The sequence below is a fragment of the Geotrypetes seraphini genome, chromosome 1 (genome assembly GCF_902459505.1).
Source record: "Geotrypetes seraphini chromosome 1, aGeoSer1.1, whole genome shotgun sequence".
NCBI classification, from domain to species: Eukaryota; Metazoa; Chordata; class Amphibia; order Gymnophiona; family Dermophiidae; genus Geotrypetes; species Geotrypetes seraphini.
In genome coordinates, this window is record NC_047084.1 from 162716297 (window position 1) to 162735583 (window position 19287).

A 19287-nucleotide genomic window follows, 5' to 3' on the forward strand; every position below is an offset into this window, starting at 1 on the left:
CTTTTTGTGATCCCCTTTTTCATCATTCCTAGCATTCTGTTTGCCCTTTTCGCCGCCGCCGCACATTGCGCGGGCGATTAAATTGACTTGTCTACAACTATTCCCAAGTCTCTTTCCTGGGGGCTCTCTCCGAGTATAGCATCGGACATCCAGTATTCGTGCATATGATTTTTGTTACCGACATGCATCACCTTGCATTTATCCATGTTGAACCTCATTTTCCATTTCGCGGCCCATTCCTCAAGCGTATTTATGTCTCTTTGTAGATCTTAGCAATCCTTCTGTGTCCTTACTACGCTTTTCCAGTCCAAGTATTGTCTATTCACCCCCACTCTCTGTTTCCTATCCGCCAACCAGTTTTTAATCCACGAGAGTATATCCCCCTCAATTCCATGGCTCGCAATTTTTCGACGTAGACATTCATGCGGAACCTTGTCGAATGCCTTCTGAAAATCTAGATATACAATGTCAACTGGGTCACCCTTATCTATTTACCCATTTACTCCTTCGAAGAAATACTTCCAGGCTTTCGCATATACAAAAGTTACCAACAATATTTTTCCAACTACTCTTCTATAATTACAGCAAACTGTTCTGCTGTTTTGCAAGTGGAGAGCCACAGAATGAGCTGTAGCTAATAAGGGAACACACATAGGCTTGCACACATCAAAGTTAACTTAATTACAACACAGTTTTCCTTCCTTGTCGCACATAAACATATGTAGTGCAATGAGACAGAGATCAGAGATGTAATAATATTACATTCTACCATTCTTGACAAGTTGGTGTAAGGAATTAGATACCTTCGTGCAGACCAAGACACCAAACCATGCCAAAAAAAAACCCCCACAAGAAAAGTTCCCCCCTACAGCAAAAAAATAATCCTATCCATATCACAAAAAATCACCAGTCAAAAAAACCCAAAAGAAACAACTCACTCCAAACTTTCTCTCATACACACCAAGTAGCCCATGCCTCTCAATTCCACAAAATGAAGATAGCAAAACAGAAACAAATAGTCATCATCCTACTACTCTTGATCCTAACAAACCGGAAAGCAAAAAGAAACTATAACTCTAATTCTAGTTATAGTAACAAGCAATAGAAACCACCACCCAGCAGGGAGAAACCATATAAACATGGTTGACTGCTCCTCCTGCATGCACCACAGTATCCCTCAGACCTGGGGGAGAAGACTTACAAATGCCTCCTGAAACTATCCTAGGAACAAACCCCCCCCCCAAGCAAACACCCTCATCTACCTGAAAACTTCATATAACACTAAAACAGAATTTACATCAATAAAATGTGCATACATGAATATCAGATCCCTAGGCCCAAAAACTGAGATTATAAGGGACTGGATAGAAACAGAAAAGCTAGGATGCCTCTTCCTCACAGAAACATGGCTAACCTCAGTTACCGACCCCAGAATTATAGAAGTTTGTCCACAAGGCTACAAAATCAAGTAGTTTGCAGAGACAAAAAAACGAGGAGGAGGTCTAGCCATCCTAGCCAAAAATACTCTAAATATAACCCTACAGGACAAAACCTCAACCCTACACATGAATCTACTCGCCTGCCAATTATCGGACACCACACTCTGCCTACTTTGCTAAATAATACCAGTAAAATGGAACATAGTAAAATCAGAATTCAAAGAATTTATACTTAGAAACTCCCTCACATCAACATACAACCTAATCCTGAGGCAAATCTTCCAATCAAACAGAAATCCTCCTCGCATTCCTCAAAACTGTTTCCTACAGAATCCTGGACCCACAAACCACACACAAAAAGGGACACCAACTCGACATAACTACCTTCATGTCCCAAACACCCACTGCTGACTATGACGCCCAACTACAAAACATTCAGCAAAGAACTTAAAACCTAACTATTCAAGAAATTTGTCAAATGATCTAAATAAACCTGATCGACCCCCTCACAAAATCCCAACGCATACTACATCTATTAACCATGTATTCTCCCTGGGAATGCCCAGGCCAACTCTTGTTGTAAACCGACTAGAACTGAAAGGTATTGGTGGGATAGAAGACACCAATGTAATGTAATAATCCAGTAGCAGTAACTTGACTGCTACTTATAGGGAAAAAAAAACTACTCTCAACTTCTGCTGCTTTTTTCTTTGGAACTTTATATTTAAATATTTTTTTCAGAGAGACCATCCACTTACAACAACTGAATATTTTTGGTGCAAAGGAAATATGAGTCCTGACAATAGGTGATATTCCTTTACTAGTGAGTTGATTCCAGAAGGATGACATTTACATTCTTCAGCTCCACCTCCTTATCCAGTGCTGTAGATTCCCCTTCAGTTTTTTCCTTCTGAGAGTTGAGACGGTGTGATTCTGATCTGCTCTGATATTCTTTTTTATTTTTGTGTTTTTTATCAGAATTCAAGGCTTTTCGGTGCTGGAGAGGTCCCTGATGACCCCGGAACAGGCTCTGGGTCAGACATCTGCAGCTGGCAAAGCAACCTTCAGGGTTCTTGGCTTGTTGGCCTGCACTGGATTTTATGGAGCTTGAGGACTCTATTCCCCTTGAAGCTAGTTTACATCCTGATTTATTAGGAGCTGTTTGGCCCTAGTTTTTGCCTAGAAGTGCTTAGCAGGTGCCTCAAAAACCCCTTGATTTGAATTTAAAACATTAGGAATGGACTCATCTAGTGAAGATACCCCTATATCATGCCAGATTTGCAATGTGCCATGGAGCACATGAGAGAGGGGCAGGGGCCTTGGGCTTAGACCCATCTGGCACCCTAAAGGCTGGGGATCACAGAGGATCCCTTGTCTTGGGAAGAGAACCTTTCTGGAGCATTTGGATGGAGCATAGGCGAAGTGCAGGTGCATGGACACTGTGGAGCCCAGGAAACAGCAAAGTGAGACCCAAGGCCCATAGTCGGGGATTTACCCAGGATTTCATTAGTTTATTGTTGACACAGCGGTCAAGGGACAATGCTGACTGCACAAGGGGAAGTGTCCTCCCCAAGTGTGCCTGATTTAGAAGAAATTCCTGAGCAGGAGCCATAGGAAAAGTTTGAGAACGGCTGGGGGGGACTGGAAGTCAGATTCTATGCCTCAGTGTGAATTGCCCCTTCTGAGAGATTCTGAGTCTCAAGTGGAGCTGGAGGCCAGGAGACTGTAGTTCTCCTTGCGCAAAGGGAAGACCTGACAATATGCCACATATTTAAAGTGACAGCATTGCTGGAGTTTATCCCAGTCACTGCGGGAGTTAAGCTTGGAGGCTCCGCAGACTGCAGTGGTGCAGTGCTCAATTAAAAGTGCTTCCCAGGTGCAGAGTTTATTTTGTACGTTGCATCCGGATCTTACTGCCCTAATCACAGAGCATTGGGAGGTCCCAGAGGGCTTCCTAAGGGGAGTTAAGTTAATGACAAGGTTGTATCCCATGGCTTCTGAATTTCAGCAGTTATTTGTCCAGCCTAAGGTGGATGCCTGGTAGTGCAGGTTTACTAAGCAGTCCTCCCTCTCTAGTGAGAGGGGTGTATTCTTAAAGGATGCGCAGGACTGCAGAGTGGATATAGTCCTTAAATGCCAGTTTGAAACCTTAGCCTTGGGATTTCAGGCAGCCCCAGCAGCCTCTTTTGTGGTACATGCCTGCCATACCAGAATCTGTCATACTGCAGGCATGGACATCGAGGCGTGCCTGCAACTAGTCATGGAAGGGATTGGCTTTGTGGCAGATGCCCTGTATGACATTATTAGAGTCGTACGCAAAGTCTCATCTCCACCTGCAGAATGCTTTGGATCTGACAATAGGCAGGAGATTTGACCCCTAAAGCCACCTTAAGCAGACTCCCCTTTAAGAGGCAGATTTTTTTTGGGAAAGGGTTTGGACGATCGTATGACCAGTGTAACTGATTGGCATCCTAAGACACTTCTGGACAGTAGACCACAGAACTCTTGAGGTTCTACTCTGAATAATTTTCATGGCTCCAGGTGCTTTTGTCAATTCTCTGGAGGATTCTCCACCCAGAGAGTGGTGTAGGGTTCCAGACAAAGGTACAGCATCCCCTTAGTATCATTCTTATTTTGAAAGCCAATATTAACAACCACCAATCTAAATGCCAACATTATAATAAAAGGAACACTGAGTAAAATATGAAAAAGCAATTGGTAGCAAACGTTTTGCATACAAAATATCTCCCCCCCCCCCAGTCTACCGTAATTATTACCCATCCATAGGGCTTTCTTTCTGGGGGATACTGAGAACTGGCACCTTTTCTATTGCCCACTAAAACTTACACATGGGCTAGATGCACTAAAGATATCGACTCGATCGCTGTTGGTCAATTCTCTGGCCCAATTCTCTAGCAGCGATCAATGTGCTATCAAGTTTGTATGCAAATGCAACCGATCAATAGCTCAGTGAGTGATTGACACATGCGCAGAGCCCTAACAGCAGTGACAGGGGAAGCAGCATCCAGTCACTGCAGTTAGGACTTCTTTTTTTTTTTTTTTAATGGGCCAGATGTTGTATGTGTGTTACACACGCACAATCTGTCCCATTAAAAAAAAAAAAAGCTCCTCCCCTTGCCAGGCACTCCCCAGCCACTGTCCCCCCCCTCCCAAAACCCCCCCTTCAAATGGCAGAAGGGATGCCCAATCCCTCCTGCCATGCAGAACACCCCGCGCCATGGCCATCCTGCTCCAGGCATCCCGGAGCAACTGCCCCCCCCCTGACCCCCCTCCAAAATGGCAGGAGGGATACCCACGCCCTCCTGCCACAGGTCTCTCAGTGATCAGTCCTGAAGGATGGCCTGGCATTTGAGTCCTGGCACCTCTTTTGCTAGAAAAATGCACTGTCCCTCCAAGACCCATCACACATCCCCTCCTGCAAAAAAACTACAACAGAGTGACCACTAGTGTCATTTCCTCACTGTAGTCACAAACAAAGGCAATATGATAATACAAAATTTTAAAAACAATTGTAGTATTTGTTCTTGCTCCTCAAGTAAGGATGTGGAAGAGATGCGACTATAAAGGTTTGTCTTCTAAGTCCCCAATTCTTTTTTAGTTCCATGCCAACTCTTTCACTTTCTTGCTTTTATACACGCCACTGATATACATTTCCATCTCACCTCATAGCCAGTTGGATTGTCAGGGAATCAATAATAAATATGTATGCAATGGCATAAGTATCACCTAAGCCAAAGGTAGGCAATTCCGGTCCTCGAGAGCCAGAGCCAGGTCAGGTTTTCAGGATATCCACAATGAATATGTATGAGATGGATTTGCCTGCACTGCCTCCTTGAGGTGCAAATCTATCTCATGCATATTTATTGTGGATATCTTGAAAACCTTACCTGGCTCCGGCTCTCGAGGACCGGAATTGCCTACCCCTGACCTAAGCTATGTGGTTGGGCCCATCAAGAAGAGGGCCAACTGGGAACAGAAGCTTACAATGCAGCCAAATAGAAAAACGAACAGCGAAGACCAGACCTTCAGGCCGAAAAATATACTTTAATGACAACCATGTAAAGTGGTCCATGAAACCGGACCGTGTCTTGGTTTGGTACAGAGCTTGTTGCTTCTTTTTGTGGAGCATACAGTGCAGCAATTCTACTCGTGTTTACCTTTAACTGTGTTGTAACACTGCCACCTGCCATCTTTATTCAGTTAAAATAATAAATCAATTCCATTCCTCTCCCCACCCTCAGGCCATTGGTGGATTCCTTATGCACATTATCTGTTGTTGCTGAGCCAAATTTTGCAATAAGAGGCACATACAAATCAGATTATTTATATATTTTTTGAAAATTAACATGTGAAAACTTGCCTGTAGATCAGTTTTCACAAGACGAGATAACTACACTCCACTGAGATGTAGTTACCTTTTTTTTTCCAGTCAGCACAGTAGAAAATTTTCACACACTCCTTTATGTGGAGAGATGGGAGACAATGTGGAAGGGGTAAGAGGTTCTTGGTTTGGTCTTCCACTTGGCTCAGCTCCTAAGCCATGATTTTCCATTTTCATTGTTAGCACAGCACTGCTACACGCTAGCCTTTGGGAGATCTATGATCTTTGTAGCAGTATAAGACATCATGAATAAAAGGGTACTGCCACAGTGGTGTACCACTCCATATCCTTCCGCATATAGGCCAGAAAAAGAGGGGAGTGGGGGGGGGGTTTCATTGTGCTAGTCAGAGAATGGAGGAGAAAGAAGAGGGTAAGAAGAATGCTGTGCTGGAGTTACCACTAATAAAAGAGAGGGCAATGTGCCAAAGTTGTTACCACCAAATAAGGTGCCTGCCAATTTCCATTTTGGGCAGAAGGTACTCCTCCCAGAGAACTCTGTTCCTTAGATAAGCCGCTTTTAGTAGTACCCTTCTCCTTTACTGCCAATTCCAGATTTCGTTCCTTTCATCTAGCTACCCCCCTATGCCTGGAATAAATTACCTGAGTTTGTCCGTCAAGCCCCTTCCCTTGTTTAAAAGCAGACTGAAAACCCACCTTTTTGATATAGCCTTCAATCCTTTAACCCTACTCCTTTGCCCTCCAACCCAGCCAGCTGATTAACCGTTCCCCTTAACTGTATCCATGACATCCTGTTTGTCTTGTCTGATTAGATTGTTAGCTCTTTCCAGCATGGACTGATCTTCTTTGTGACTCTGTACAGGGCTGCGTGCATCTGGTAGCGCTATAGAAATAATTCATAGTAGTAGTAGGAAAAGTTTCAGTCTTTGAGAAGTAGAGCTGTGATGTCATAATGCCTCATTCCACCAATGCCTAAGAGCCAGCCTCATCAGTGATGTCACAATGGCTTGATTGTCCTGTACTCCCCTCTGCCCTCCAACCCAGCCAACAGATTAACCATTCCCCTTAAGTGTATCCATGACATCCTGTTTGTCTTGGCTGTTTAGATTGTAAGCTTTTTCGAGCAGGGACTGTTTTCTTCTTCTTTGTGACTGTGCAGCGCTGTGTGCGTCTGGTAGCGCTATAGAAATAATTAATAGTAGTAGCTAGCTTTTGTGTGAAAAGGCTGAAAACCCACAGGATCAGTCCCCTACTGAAATACCTTAACTGAGGCAAACTAATATGATAAAAGATGAATAAGCACTTTGTCTTCTTCTTTTCTAATTTGCCGGTTACTTTTATTGTTATTGTTTTTAGTAGATGAGTAAAACATAATTAAAGGAGGGAATAACAGCCACAAGAGAAGGGCAGCGGAAAAGCACATAGATAACAGAACAGATATCAGGTTGGCTTTGAATCCTAGAGTCTCCAAATCAAGAGAGATGGATGTTAGAAGAGCAGGTGAAACAGCCATGCTGCCTCTTCAGGTAACAGGGTTTTTCCAGCAAAGCATTCTGAAAACCAGGTGCCTTACCCAAAGGACAAATGAACAGTGTCATCTACTGTGGCCATTTCCAGCAGGATCCAGCCCAAATACTATGGGCCATGGCCTAAGAGGAATCATGGCCTCCTTTCTTTTTTCCCCCCAGTTTTTTACAGACCACTCAGCAATACAAATGCTGGCTCAAAGCTGGTGTGGTTTTTTGTTTTTTTTTCTTTCTATCAAGGCACATCAGGCTGCTAACATGCGGTCCATTGCTCCCAAGGAGCCTCTTTTTTGATAGTGTCTTACACAGCACTATTGTTTGTGAAAATTTTGCAATTCACTTGAGAGCTGATATGCGACATTGCTCCTGCGTAAACTGCGTTTGCGTGCTTCTGCACATCTAGCCTGCAAACGCTTGCTCTGGTTGATCCACAGGTTATCAGTTTCATATTAAGGTCTTATTACAAGTCAGGTAATCGCCAATCATTTTTTTCAGTTACAACGAAGACTCCAGATGCAGGCTGAGAGGCTGAAACTCGATCATGTCATCTTGTTTCTGTGTTGTAATTAAAGACATAGTTCCATGAGGTCATCTCCACGGTGTTTGGCATGTGGTAACAGGGAAAGCTCCCCTTCTACCTATCAAAGATTCTCTCTGCACATTAGGTAGTCACTATTCAAGCTCCCACCCGATTCCCTAACAGACCCCACTCTACCATTTCTACCTCAAGCAATCCATGGTGGTCTAGGAGTATGGGGCAGGTATGATCCTCAATCACTCTTTCCCCTACTGGTACCAGGTTCAAAAAGGCACCCACAGCCTCTAGCAGTAGTCTCATGGTACTACCACTAGGGGTCAGACTGCTACATTTTAATGCTGAACTATGTGAACTTAGAAGGCGTTTTCCCATAGTAAACTAAGCAGTGGGAAAATGTCATATTTTACCTCAGCTTAGTAACTCCTCTCCTCCCTAAATCTCAAATCCAAACTGAAAGTAGCTGCATTATTTCCTTTGACCTGTAAATTTGCAGCAGGCACATAAAACAGAAAAGAGCAAACAGCATACTGGATTTTTTTTTTTCATTTGGCTGATGGCAAATTGGAACACAATTTTCCTTTGATTACATGGTTATGTCATTGCTGCCGTAGAAAAATAAGATTATTGCCTAAGAAAAGGGCAGACTTCTTTTACCAGTGAAGACACATAAGAAGCAATTGTTAGAATTGAAATAGTGATACCTATCCACACCACTCCCATCCCCTTCTTCCTTACACACTACCCCAGTATCTGGTCTATATTTTAAAATGCTGCCTCTGACTCTTCAAACTGTAAGAGTTTTAATGTGCAGGAATCCACACTTGTTGACATCATCATTGATGCCTCAGGCCTCGAAGGATGTTGCACGAAAGAAAGCTAAGAAGCATAAACATTCTTCCTCTTCTAGGAATATCACTGCGTCCTCCTAGGCATCGACTTCATCGACGCATAGTAAGCGTTGACATCCAGATGACCATTCTTCATTCATCCAGATGATATCTCCATAGAGGTGTACCTCAACATCAAGGTCTCCTACACCACACCAATTAGTACATCAGACTGCTTCCATGCCACTGTCTCTTTCGGTACCAGCACTAGCTCTCTAGGAGACATGAGCTATGCTCAGACAAGAGCTTTTGTGACTACCACAGATGCAGTCTTCACAGACTTTAAATGCTTCCATGCCTGCCTCAGCCCAGCACAAGGATATATTGAAGTGTCAGTTGAGGACAAGATCATGCTGCTCGACATCAAGCATTGGAGCCCACATGAATCCACTAGTTGTAGAATCTGTCAAGTGTTCACACAGCTCCTGATCATACGCTTCTGCTCCTCCAGGCAGAGAAGCCAGAACATTCGACTCTTTTGTCAAACACATATTCCAGTCTTCAATGCTTCTTAACAGAATAATGGATTACCATTTATTTTAAATCTTTGCTAAAACACTTGTCAGACTTTGGAACAGGTGAAGCAATTTCAACAGTTATCAAATAACTTATTCACTACTAGAAAGTTAATGACTAGAGCAGCTTTTCTTCCAGAACATCTGCAGTGGTTACTGCAATGCGTACACTGGCCTGGCTTCGAGTCTTGGATCTGGAAACTTCAATTCAGGAATGCCTCTGCAATGTCCCCTGCAAGACAGATGACCTGCTTGGAGAAAAAATTGAAAAGGCTGTGAATAAAATTTAACCCCCACCCCCCCAAGATACTATAACTTTATGTAAGGCACAGACCTCTTAACCTTCCTCATTGTCCAGGAGATATTCCACTACTTCCAGATGTTCATATTATTATTCTCTAAATGTCAATACAAACAACCTTTTTTCCTCTTCTAGGCCTCCCGCTCAGTGGTCCCGCTCAAGATAATAGAGGCCACAGGAATCTCAACTTCAGTCTTAGTTCAAGCAGTAGTTGGCCTTTTGACTCTCTGCTATACAGCATTGCCAACATTTCCCTCACTTTTCCTCCAAATCTTCCTATAAGAAGTAGACAATACTTTCACCACTGTTGGACTCTAATCACATCAGACCAGTGGGTATGTTAAGTAGTAGCTCAGGGTTATGCACTATACTTGCTAAGACAACCTCCAAATGATCCACTAAAATAATCTCTTTTCAGCTCCCTCCAGAAAACCCTCCTTCATCAAGAACTCTTGGCCCTTCTCCAGCTAAACACAATAGAGCCTGCTTCTTTGCAGGAGAGGGATGGGAGTTCTATTCCAAGTATATCCTGATATCAAAAAAGACTGGAGGCCTTTGATGAATTCTAGACCTCTGGGACCTCAACAAATACTTGTTGAAGAAGATGTTTTGCAAGGTCTCTCTGAGAACCCTTCAGCTCCTCTTGGAAAAGGACAATTGACTTTGCTCTCTACTATATTTCAAGGAAGTATACATTCATATATCCATCCTGCCTGCTCAAAGAAAATATCTTTGCTTTCGCATTGAATCTCAACACTTCCAGTACAAAGTCCTACCTTTTGGTTTGGCTTCAGCTTCTTGTGTTTTTTATGAAATGCCTAGTGGTGGTGGCAGCCCTTCATTCATGGAGATTTCACGTCTTTCCCTATTTAGATGACTGGTTGATCGAGGCTTAATTATTGCTACTAGCTCAGCGTGTAATCAATGCAACAGTTCGTCTCCCAGAGCTGCTAGGGTTTGCTGTAAAAATCACATCTGCACCTGACTCAGATGTTGGAATTAATAGGAGATCTCCTGGACTCTGCTCAAGGTTGAGCTTTTCTACTGCAGCAGAGTCGACAATCTTCTTCACCTATTCAATTAACAAAATATTTGGAACTTCATTCTTCATTGCATGATTTCCAATCAGGTTTTAGATCTCAATATAGTACTGAGGCTGTATAAGCTTCACTTTTGGACCATCGGAATAGCCTTCTAAGTAAGGCGCTGGTCCTTCAATTTGATTTAAGTAGCACTTTTTTTCTGGTGGATCATGGAAAATTACTTGAATTCATGAACTCTAGGAATCCAAGGCAAAGTATTGTCATGGTTTAAAGGATTTTTAGAATCTAGACTCTATCAGGTGTATATACACGAACGCAAGGAGTCTAAGGAACAAGATGGGTGAATTAGAAATTATGGCACAAAAAGAGAACCTTGACATCATCAGCATCACGGAAACATGGTGGAACGAGGAAAACGTCTGGGACACTGTGCTACTGGGATACAAGCTATACCGCAGAGACAGAGTGGGTCAAAAAGGTGGGGGCATTGCCCTGTACGTCAAAGAGGGAATAGAGTCTGCCGGAGAGAACACACCGGAAACAAAGAATAAGTTAAAATCTATAGGGTCAAAATTCCAGGAACAAATGAAATAGAAATGAAGATCGGCATCTACTACTGACTCCCAGGGCAGTCCAAAGAAATTGATGAAGAAATGACGGCTGAGATTAAACACAACTGCAAGGGATGAAATGCAGTTATCATGGGTGACTTAAATTACCCGGGGATAGACTGGAACCTAGGCACCTCCAGCTGCAGTAGGGAAACCAAGTTCCTGGATGCAGTGGGCGATTGCTTCCTGAACAACTTGTCAAGGAAAACACGAGAGGAAATGCAATTCTGGACTTAATTCTAAATGGACTACGAGGACTGGTGCAAGATGTTGAAGTAGAAGGGACACTGGGAAGCAGTGATCACAATATGATCTGCTTCAACCTGGACACGGGGGCGAAACAACAATCCAGAACGATGGCCACGGCGCTGAACTTCCGAAAAGGGAATTACAAAGGGATGAGACTCATGGTGGGGAAGAAGATTAAGAAGAGGATAGGTGCTGTAAAAACGCTAGTGCAAGTGTGGTCCCTTTTTAAGGACATAGTTACCGAGGCGCAAAATCTCTAAATACCGCGAATTAACGGGTGAGCAGACTGCTGGGCATGATGGACCACTGGTCTGACCCAGCAGTGGCAATTCTTATATTATTGAGCCCTCCGGTGGATTCTTAAAAATTGCCGAGGTATTTTTGAAGAGCGTTGCCAGTTTTTGGTGACAAAAAACAGCGACTGGTCTGGGGGTGCCATTACACATCTCCCTCGTTATTCACGGGGGATAGGTGCAGAGCCAGACCGCGATTGGGGAAATACTGCAAATATCTTCTGGTCCAGCTCTGACCCACCCCCGCCTTCCCCCCAACATCCCGGCCTTACCTGGTGGTCTAGCGGGCTTTCGGGGCAGGAGCGATCTTCCTACGCTCCTGCCCAGTGCAGATCGCCAATAGGAAATGGCTGCCGTGAGTTCCCATAGTCTCTCGAGACTACGATGGGAACTCCCCACAGCCATTTCCTATTGGCGATCTACACAGGGCAGGAGCGTAGAAATATCGCTCCTGCCCTGAAAGCCCGCTAGACCCCCAGGTAAGGCCGGGATGCCAGGGTGAAGGCAAAAATATGGGGAGTTTTTTCCCCTTCCTCCCCCCACAAATTGCGATTATGTGAAATCACGAGTGCGGAAACCGCGAATGGGGAAGGGGAAGTGTACAGTGTTTGCACTTGTGTTTTGACTGTGGCTATTGAAAAAAAAATGTGTATTTATATATTTTATAAGCGGAGGATATTAAAATCTCACTTCTTTTGAGTTTATTGGAGAGACAGGCATGTTTCATATGCACTTGTTAAAAGCCAACTTTTCTTCTTGAGCGCATGTATCCTTATCTTGTCTGTTTCTGGCAGTGGGCCATGATTAATAAATTTTACATAAAACCAATTACAAGATTTACTGAATAATTAGTTTTTTGTAGAGAAAGGCTGATAAAAGTCGATGCAACTTCTCCCCCTCCCACTCATCCAATAGCTCTTGTATGCCTTTGATTGACACACCGCTTATGGCTTTCCAGTGACATGCGCATATTCAAGCCTCTTTCCTTGTATATTCTGCATATGTGCTGGTCGACTCGATGCATGTAAATCTCCCCCGCTGTCCGCCAACATCATTTGCATGCGAGATTTTTGGAGAATGTCTCGCTTTTTTAAATTCGCTCTCACAACGGTTGCATTTTTTAATGCAGATTTTTTACGTGGATTTTTGAGAATCTTGCCCTCGAGTGACAGCCCACAAAGTAAGGGCTATGGCTGCCTCCGTTGCTTATTTCCACTCTACATATGTTGAAGACATTTGCAAAGCAGCTCTTGGTCCTCAATTCATATCTTCATTTCTCACTACTGTTTAGAACAAAGCTCCAGAAGAGACAATCGATTTGATCAAGCAGTTCTACAGAATCTTTTTACTTTCTGAGCACCAACTTTCCCTCCGATCCTCAGAGGTTTTTGCCAGGTTCATACTGATATATTCATTATCATTGCCCAGATTCACAAACCTGACATATTGGGAGTCCCATATGTGAGAATATCATGCCTGCTTGTCCTTGGAGAAAGAAAAGTTACTTACCTGTAGCAGATGTTCTCCATAGACAGCAAGCATATATTCTTACAACCCACCCATGTTCCCTAGTTGGCTACTTAGCTTTATTATTGAACTGCAGGTCCTGCAAACTAACATCGGGTGGGAAATGACAGGTCACTTGATAATGGCCATACCAGACTCCATGGATGACTTTACTCACATGTGAGAATATATGACGGCTGTCCCAGGAGAACACCTACTACAGATAATTAACTGCTTTCCTGGATCCTTGCATTACCTGTCCAATAATCCTGTCCCATGGCACAGCCTTATATAATAATCCTGACCTTACATACGTGGAACTATCCCATATAGTAATTCAAGCCTATGCTCTGTATAATAACCTCTGCATTACCTGTGTAATAACACTGTCCCATGGCACTGCCCTGTATAATAATCCTGACCTGTTCCATGCCTATATAATCATTCCATTCAGTGTCTTGCATTATCCATATAAATAACCCTGCCACTGCACTAATTCTGACCTGTCCCATTCCTGGAACTGCCTAATGTAATGACCCCATCCAGTCCCTGGCATTGACTTTCCAATGCTACTTTGTGCTCTGCATTATTGGAGATGAGAGTTGCAGTGTATGATAACCCTGCCCTGTATAATTACTCCTGCAAATTACATTTGGTGGTCAAAAAGTTTCTGAAATTGGACATGGGAAATTTGTGTAGATGGAAGGCAAGTGTGGTAGCTTTCCCAATGAAAGCAATTTATGAGTATGTTATAGGGTGATAATTTTCTGTCTTATGCTTATTTGTTATGCATGTTAATAATAATAATAACAGTTTATATACCGCAGGACCGTGAAGTTCTATGCGGTTTACAATGATTAAAAGATTGAGTGGAATAAACATAGCTCAGAGTTAGTGAATAAGAGTTCTAAAGACCATTTGTTGAGAATTAAGATTGTATAGGTCAGTTACCTAAGTACTTCAGGAACAGATTTGTGTTTAGGCGTTTCCTGAATTTCCTATAAGTAGTAGACGCAAGCAGTTGTTCCAGATCTTTAGCCCATAATGCTGCTTAATGTGAGAAAAGATTTTGGTGATGACTTTTAAATTTACAACCTTTAACTGGTGGAGAGACAGAGTTAGGATGTGAGCTTCTCCTATGTCGGTTGGTTGTGAAAGAGAAAAGGTCTGTTATATATTTAGGGGCTAAGCCATAAGTACCTTGAAGCAAAAACAGCCAAACTTGAATATCACACATGCCTCCATCGGCAGCCAGTGTAGAAGTCGATAGGAAGGTGTTACATGATCAAACTTCTGCAGTCCACAAAGTAGCCTAACCGCTGCATTTTGTACCAGTTGCAATCGCCGCATATTCTTCTGGGGGAGTGTCAAGTAGGCGATGTTACCATAGTCAAGTTGACTCAGTATAAGTGATTGTACCAGGATTCTAAATGATGGGTCATCAAAATAAGCTTTAATGGACCCAAGCTTCCAGAGGGTAAGAAAGATCTTTCTAATCAAGTAGTCTACCTGGTCTTTCATGGTCAGACTCTGGTCCAGTGTTACTCCCAATACCTTTATAGTGGGTTGAATGGGATAACTAAGGTGTATGTGTTTCTTATTAACTTGGCAGCTATTGTTTTGTTTACTATTTCATCATGAATGTTAATCTAATCGTTCCCCATTCAGAACTAGAGGAACGGACAGGATACAAGTACTATATTTGACATAAATAGCCATGTTCTGAGCCTGGCATAATCTTGCATAACAACCTCATCCTATGTCCTGCAGCATCTTCCACTACCCTCTCCCATTGGTACTAACCCTGTGTAACAACCTTTTGCAATACCTGGTATTGTTGCCTGTGTAATCATCCCATCCTGTGCCCAAAAGAAACCTTCAGCTTTACCCCCCCCCTCCTCCCCTCCCCATTTGAATTAGCTTTCAAGGCCTTAGGTCCCTCCCCTACTGAGATATGCCTCCTTCCACAAAAAGTATCTCACCAGATGTACACCAGAATCAGTACAAATCTCCAGCTCCTCCCATCCAATATATAATCCCCAGCAACTCAGAAGTACCACCTGGGTTCAAAAGTTTTCATTGCCTCTTCACTGCAGCCTATATCAAATTTTTCTATTAAACTTTAATTTTTACTCATTTAACACTCCTTCTAGCTATACTTTATTCTTAAGGGTACTTAGCTCACAAAAACATTTAAATATAAAATAGAGTGAAGTAAGGTAAATTGATCCTTCTACAAAAATGCATAAGTGGATATTATACTGTATGAAGTTTGTGTGTGCAGTGGAGGCAATTTCCAAAACCCATTTTATCCATAAAAACTGCCCACCCTCTCTGTAGGTAAAAGCATGTGTTGCTGTCAGGATCCTAGTGTTTTACTTTGACTGCAGCTGCCTTTTGTGCCTCCCCACATCCCCCCCCCTCATAATAACATCACACAGTGCTCCGTCCTACCTAGATTTGCTAACTCATTCTATTTTAACAGGGCCTGGTTTTGAACCCGCATCCCCCAGAACGTGGGTCCCCGGATGCTACCCGACAGGTTCCCCGACCGGCCCCGATCGTTTGCAGCAGCGGAACCGGGGGACGTGGGCAGAGGCAGCTCGAGATCCCCCCTCCCCCGTGCCATCGCGCCCGGACGGGGCGGAGCCGCGTCTCCCTGGCTGTCAGCGGCACACCCCGAGCGGCGCAGGGAGCAGCAGGGGCCGCCCAGCGCGCGCGCACACACACACCGCCACCCGGACAGAGGAAGCAGCAGCAGCAGCATGAGCATGGCGGGGCCGCGATCCCCGCCGCCGCCCGGCTCCCGCTGTCACCCGCCCGCCGCCGCCTTCAACCTCATGCTCGGCGTCCTGCACGTCCTGCTGCCCTGCTTTCGCCAGGGGGGCGCGCAGGGGCAAGGTCAGTGGGACTGGAGGGGTGGGGGGAGGGAGCTCAAAGCGCGCGGGCAGGAAAACAAAGAGCGGAGCAGGGAGGCTGCAGGATTCTGCAGATGCGGGGGGGAAGGGGGGGGGGCTTTTGTTTGGAGAAAGGAAAAATCGCAGCTGCTGGGGGGGGGGGGGGGGAGAAGCTTCTTAAAAGGGTCTTAAAACGCCGCTCGGCGTTTCTGGTGCTGGCATCCCCCTTGCTTTAAAGCAGATCGGCGCTGCAAGCCTCGCTGCTCTAGCACCCCCCCCCCTTTCTTGGTTTATGGTAGGGCTGGAGGAGATAAAAAGACCACCGGCCCTACACTCCCCAGGAAAGATTCGGGGGGGGGGGGAACTACAGTGGTTTAGGGAGAACCTGCAGCCCTCCCCCCCCATGAAACCACGGCCTTTGTTGACAGGAGTGTGAAGGGAACTTTTTTTCCTGGGAACGGGAGAAAACGGCGAATGCCACGGGGCTGCCTTTGCTGTGGTGAGACTCGCTCGCCAACAATGACAGTCCGGGTAAAACGTTTTTTCTGTTTGTGTGTTTTGCCTCCTTAGTGATTGATCCCATGCCCAGCGTGGTGGAACTGTGGCAGGCAGAGGAAGGTGAGCCCATGCTTCCCACTCAGGTGAGACAATTGAATATTATTTCATAGCTAATGTTGTTGTTGGGTTGTTTGGGGGGAGGGGGGGGTACAGACCACACAGCTGTGGTGAGCACCACCTTGCAGCCCATCCCACATGGCCAGAGCAGCAGATCTCCTTGCCAGGGGCTGGGCTGGGCACACACTTCAGGTTCTGATAAGACAACACTAGAGGGTGGATTGCTTTTGATAGGATTCCAGCTGTCAGGCAGCCACATTATCACCTTCAGGCTTAGTGTATTCCCCTTTGCTTGTGGATGCTTATCTGTATCTGTATGAAGTTAGGAGGGTCAATGAGCTAAGACCTAAAGTGACAGTGTGAATGAGGACCTGAGCTCTAGAGATTAAGGAAACTATATTGACATGACAGTTTGTGTGTGTGCCTGTGTACCACCCAAGCCCTCAAACTCCAGCACTAGTCTGTGGTTCTGACAGACCTCGAAGAGATTTTTAGCGCTGACGGATCCTAACACTTTTCCCTCCCTTTGCTGAGACGGATCCGTCAGCGCTAAAATCTCATCAAGGTCTGTCAGCGACAGAAACTACAAGCGCCACGGACACGGACCGACATGGACCTCAGATATTTAAGGCCGTACGGGTTTAGATCAGCGAGGTCCGTCAGGTCCGTGAGGTCCGCGTTTTACCCCTTCCCGTATTTATACTGTATAAACACACTCCCTTGCCTTACAGACCTCATTGCTGGGCTATTCTGTATTCTGATGTGTTTCATTTTTGTCAGGTTCAGAGCTCCGCTTCCGATTTGTAGATGATAGACATGTGGAAATAGAGGTGGGATTGTCGACATCCCTTTTCTTGGTTGATGCTCCCCTTTAATGGGGGGGTCTTGTGATATGTCTGATCTGCCATGAGCTCCTGCTGTGGGCACAGAGCGACAGAAATCCCTGGAAAGTTCAGGCCCAGAGTTTTCACTTTTCTGACTAGTGGCTTAGAAGAAGAAGGGCAGAGGACATTGGGTTTGCAGCGTGATGAATGCATTGATCCCCAAAAGCCTTTTTGTCAGTGAAGCTTCTGCTAAAGCTGACAGCGCAGCTCCTGTTAAGGTGACCCACATATGGAGGGTAAACTAAACTAAAACTTGAGTTTATATACCGTGTCTTCTCTATAAAAATAAAGCTCGACTCCGTTTACAGTAGATAAAAATAGAAATGAAAAATGGAGGAGAAAGAGATTTTACAATTTAGAAAATAACCAAGATTTTAAATGTTTACGAAACATTTGAAGAGAGCCTAGATCTCTTAACCACAGAGGAATATTGTTCCATAATTCAGTTATTTTGAAAGATAGAGATTTCCCCAATTTGCCAGTAGAGGCTATGCCTTCAGTGAAGGGAAAGATAATTTGAGGTTTTGTATGGTTCTAGTCAGACCAGGTCTTTTAGAATTCCAAGACAGAGGGATTAATAATGGACAGATGCCAAACAGGATCGTAAAGGTTATAAAGGCACATTTGAAGTATATCCTGGAGTTTATTGGATGCCAGTGAAGTTTAACTAAAAGCGGAGAAACATGCTCAAATCTGCTATTACAAATTTGCTATTGGTTTTAGATACCAAGAACACAAGTTAAATAATTAAGTACCAGCATATACGTGCATATAATAATTGGCTGCATGCTATCCTATAAACTGGTGCCTAAATGTAATGTAATGTAATTTATTTCTTATATACCGCTACATCCGTTAGGTTCTAAGCGGTTTGAAGAAAATATACATTAAGATTATAAATGAGAAGTAAGAAGGTACTTAAAAAATTCCCTTACTGTCCCGAAGGCTCACAATCTAACTAAAGTACCTGGAAATTAATAAAGAAGAGAAAATAAAGATGGTTGAAAAAAGAAAAATTCTATGTGAATTTATAGGATGGAAATTAAACTGACAGTGAAGAACTGTATGAAAAATACATATGGAATTCAGTTAGAGAGGGTAGGTTACAATCTATTGATGGTATTTGTTTAATTGGAAGGTGTTAAGGTGGGTAATTTGGGGGAAGGTTATCTGAAGGTAGGTGAATCTTCTGGAGGTAAAAGAGGAGGGGGCTAAGATATTTGGATGAATTTTTTGAAAAGCAGGGTTTTGATTTCTTTTCTGAATGTTTTGAAGTTGTCTGATATTGTCATAAGTTTGGAGATGGAATGGTTGATTTTTGCTGCTTGTGTTGCTAGAAGGTTGTCAAACATTTTCTTGCGTTGTGTGCCTTTGAGGGGGGGGAAGGCGAAAGGGTTCGAGGTTCTTCTGTGTCTTGAGGTGGAGATTTGGTTTAAGCGGTTATTTAGATAGGAGGGGGAAGAGCCGTGTAATGCTTTGAATATCAGGGCAGTAGAATTTGAATTGGATTCGTGCTTGTATGGGTAGCCAGTGAGAGTCTAAGAAGGCAGTTGTTATGTGATCACATTTTTTGAGTGAGTAGATCAATCTGAGGGCGGTGTTTTGTATGGTCTGGAGTTGTTT

General features: G+C 43.9%; 1 protein-coding gene across 2 annotated transcripts in view; it reads left to right on the forward strand.

Moving 5' to 3' along the window:
- Window positions 1–15839: 15839 nt before the first annotated feature.
- The window catches only part of TMEM131L (transmembrane 131 like), a 300995-nt gene continuing 297547 nt past the window's right edge, over window positions 15840–19287 (forward strand). For both annotated transcript variants that reach the window (XM_033940895.1, XM_033940905.1), the window contains exons 1-2: window positions 15840–16169; window positions 16736–16806. In XM_033940895.1, the coding sequence (XP_033796786.1) occupies window positions 16034–16169; window positions 16736–16806 (207 nt within the window). In that variant the 5' untranslated portion in view covers window positions 15840–16033. The remainder of the gene's footprint in view (window positions 16170–16735; window positions 16807–19287) is intronic.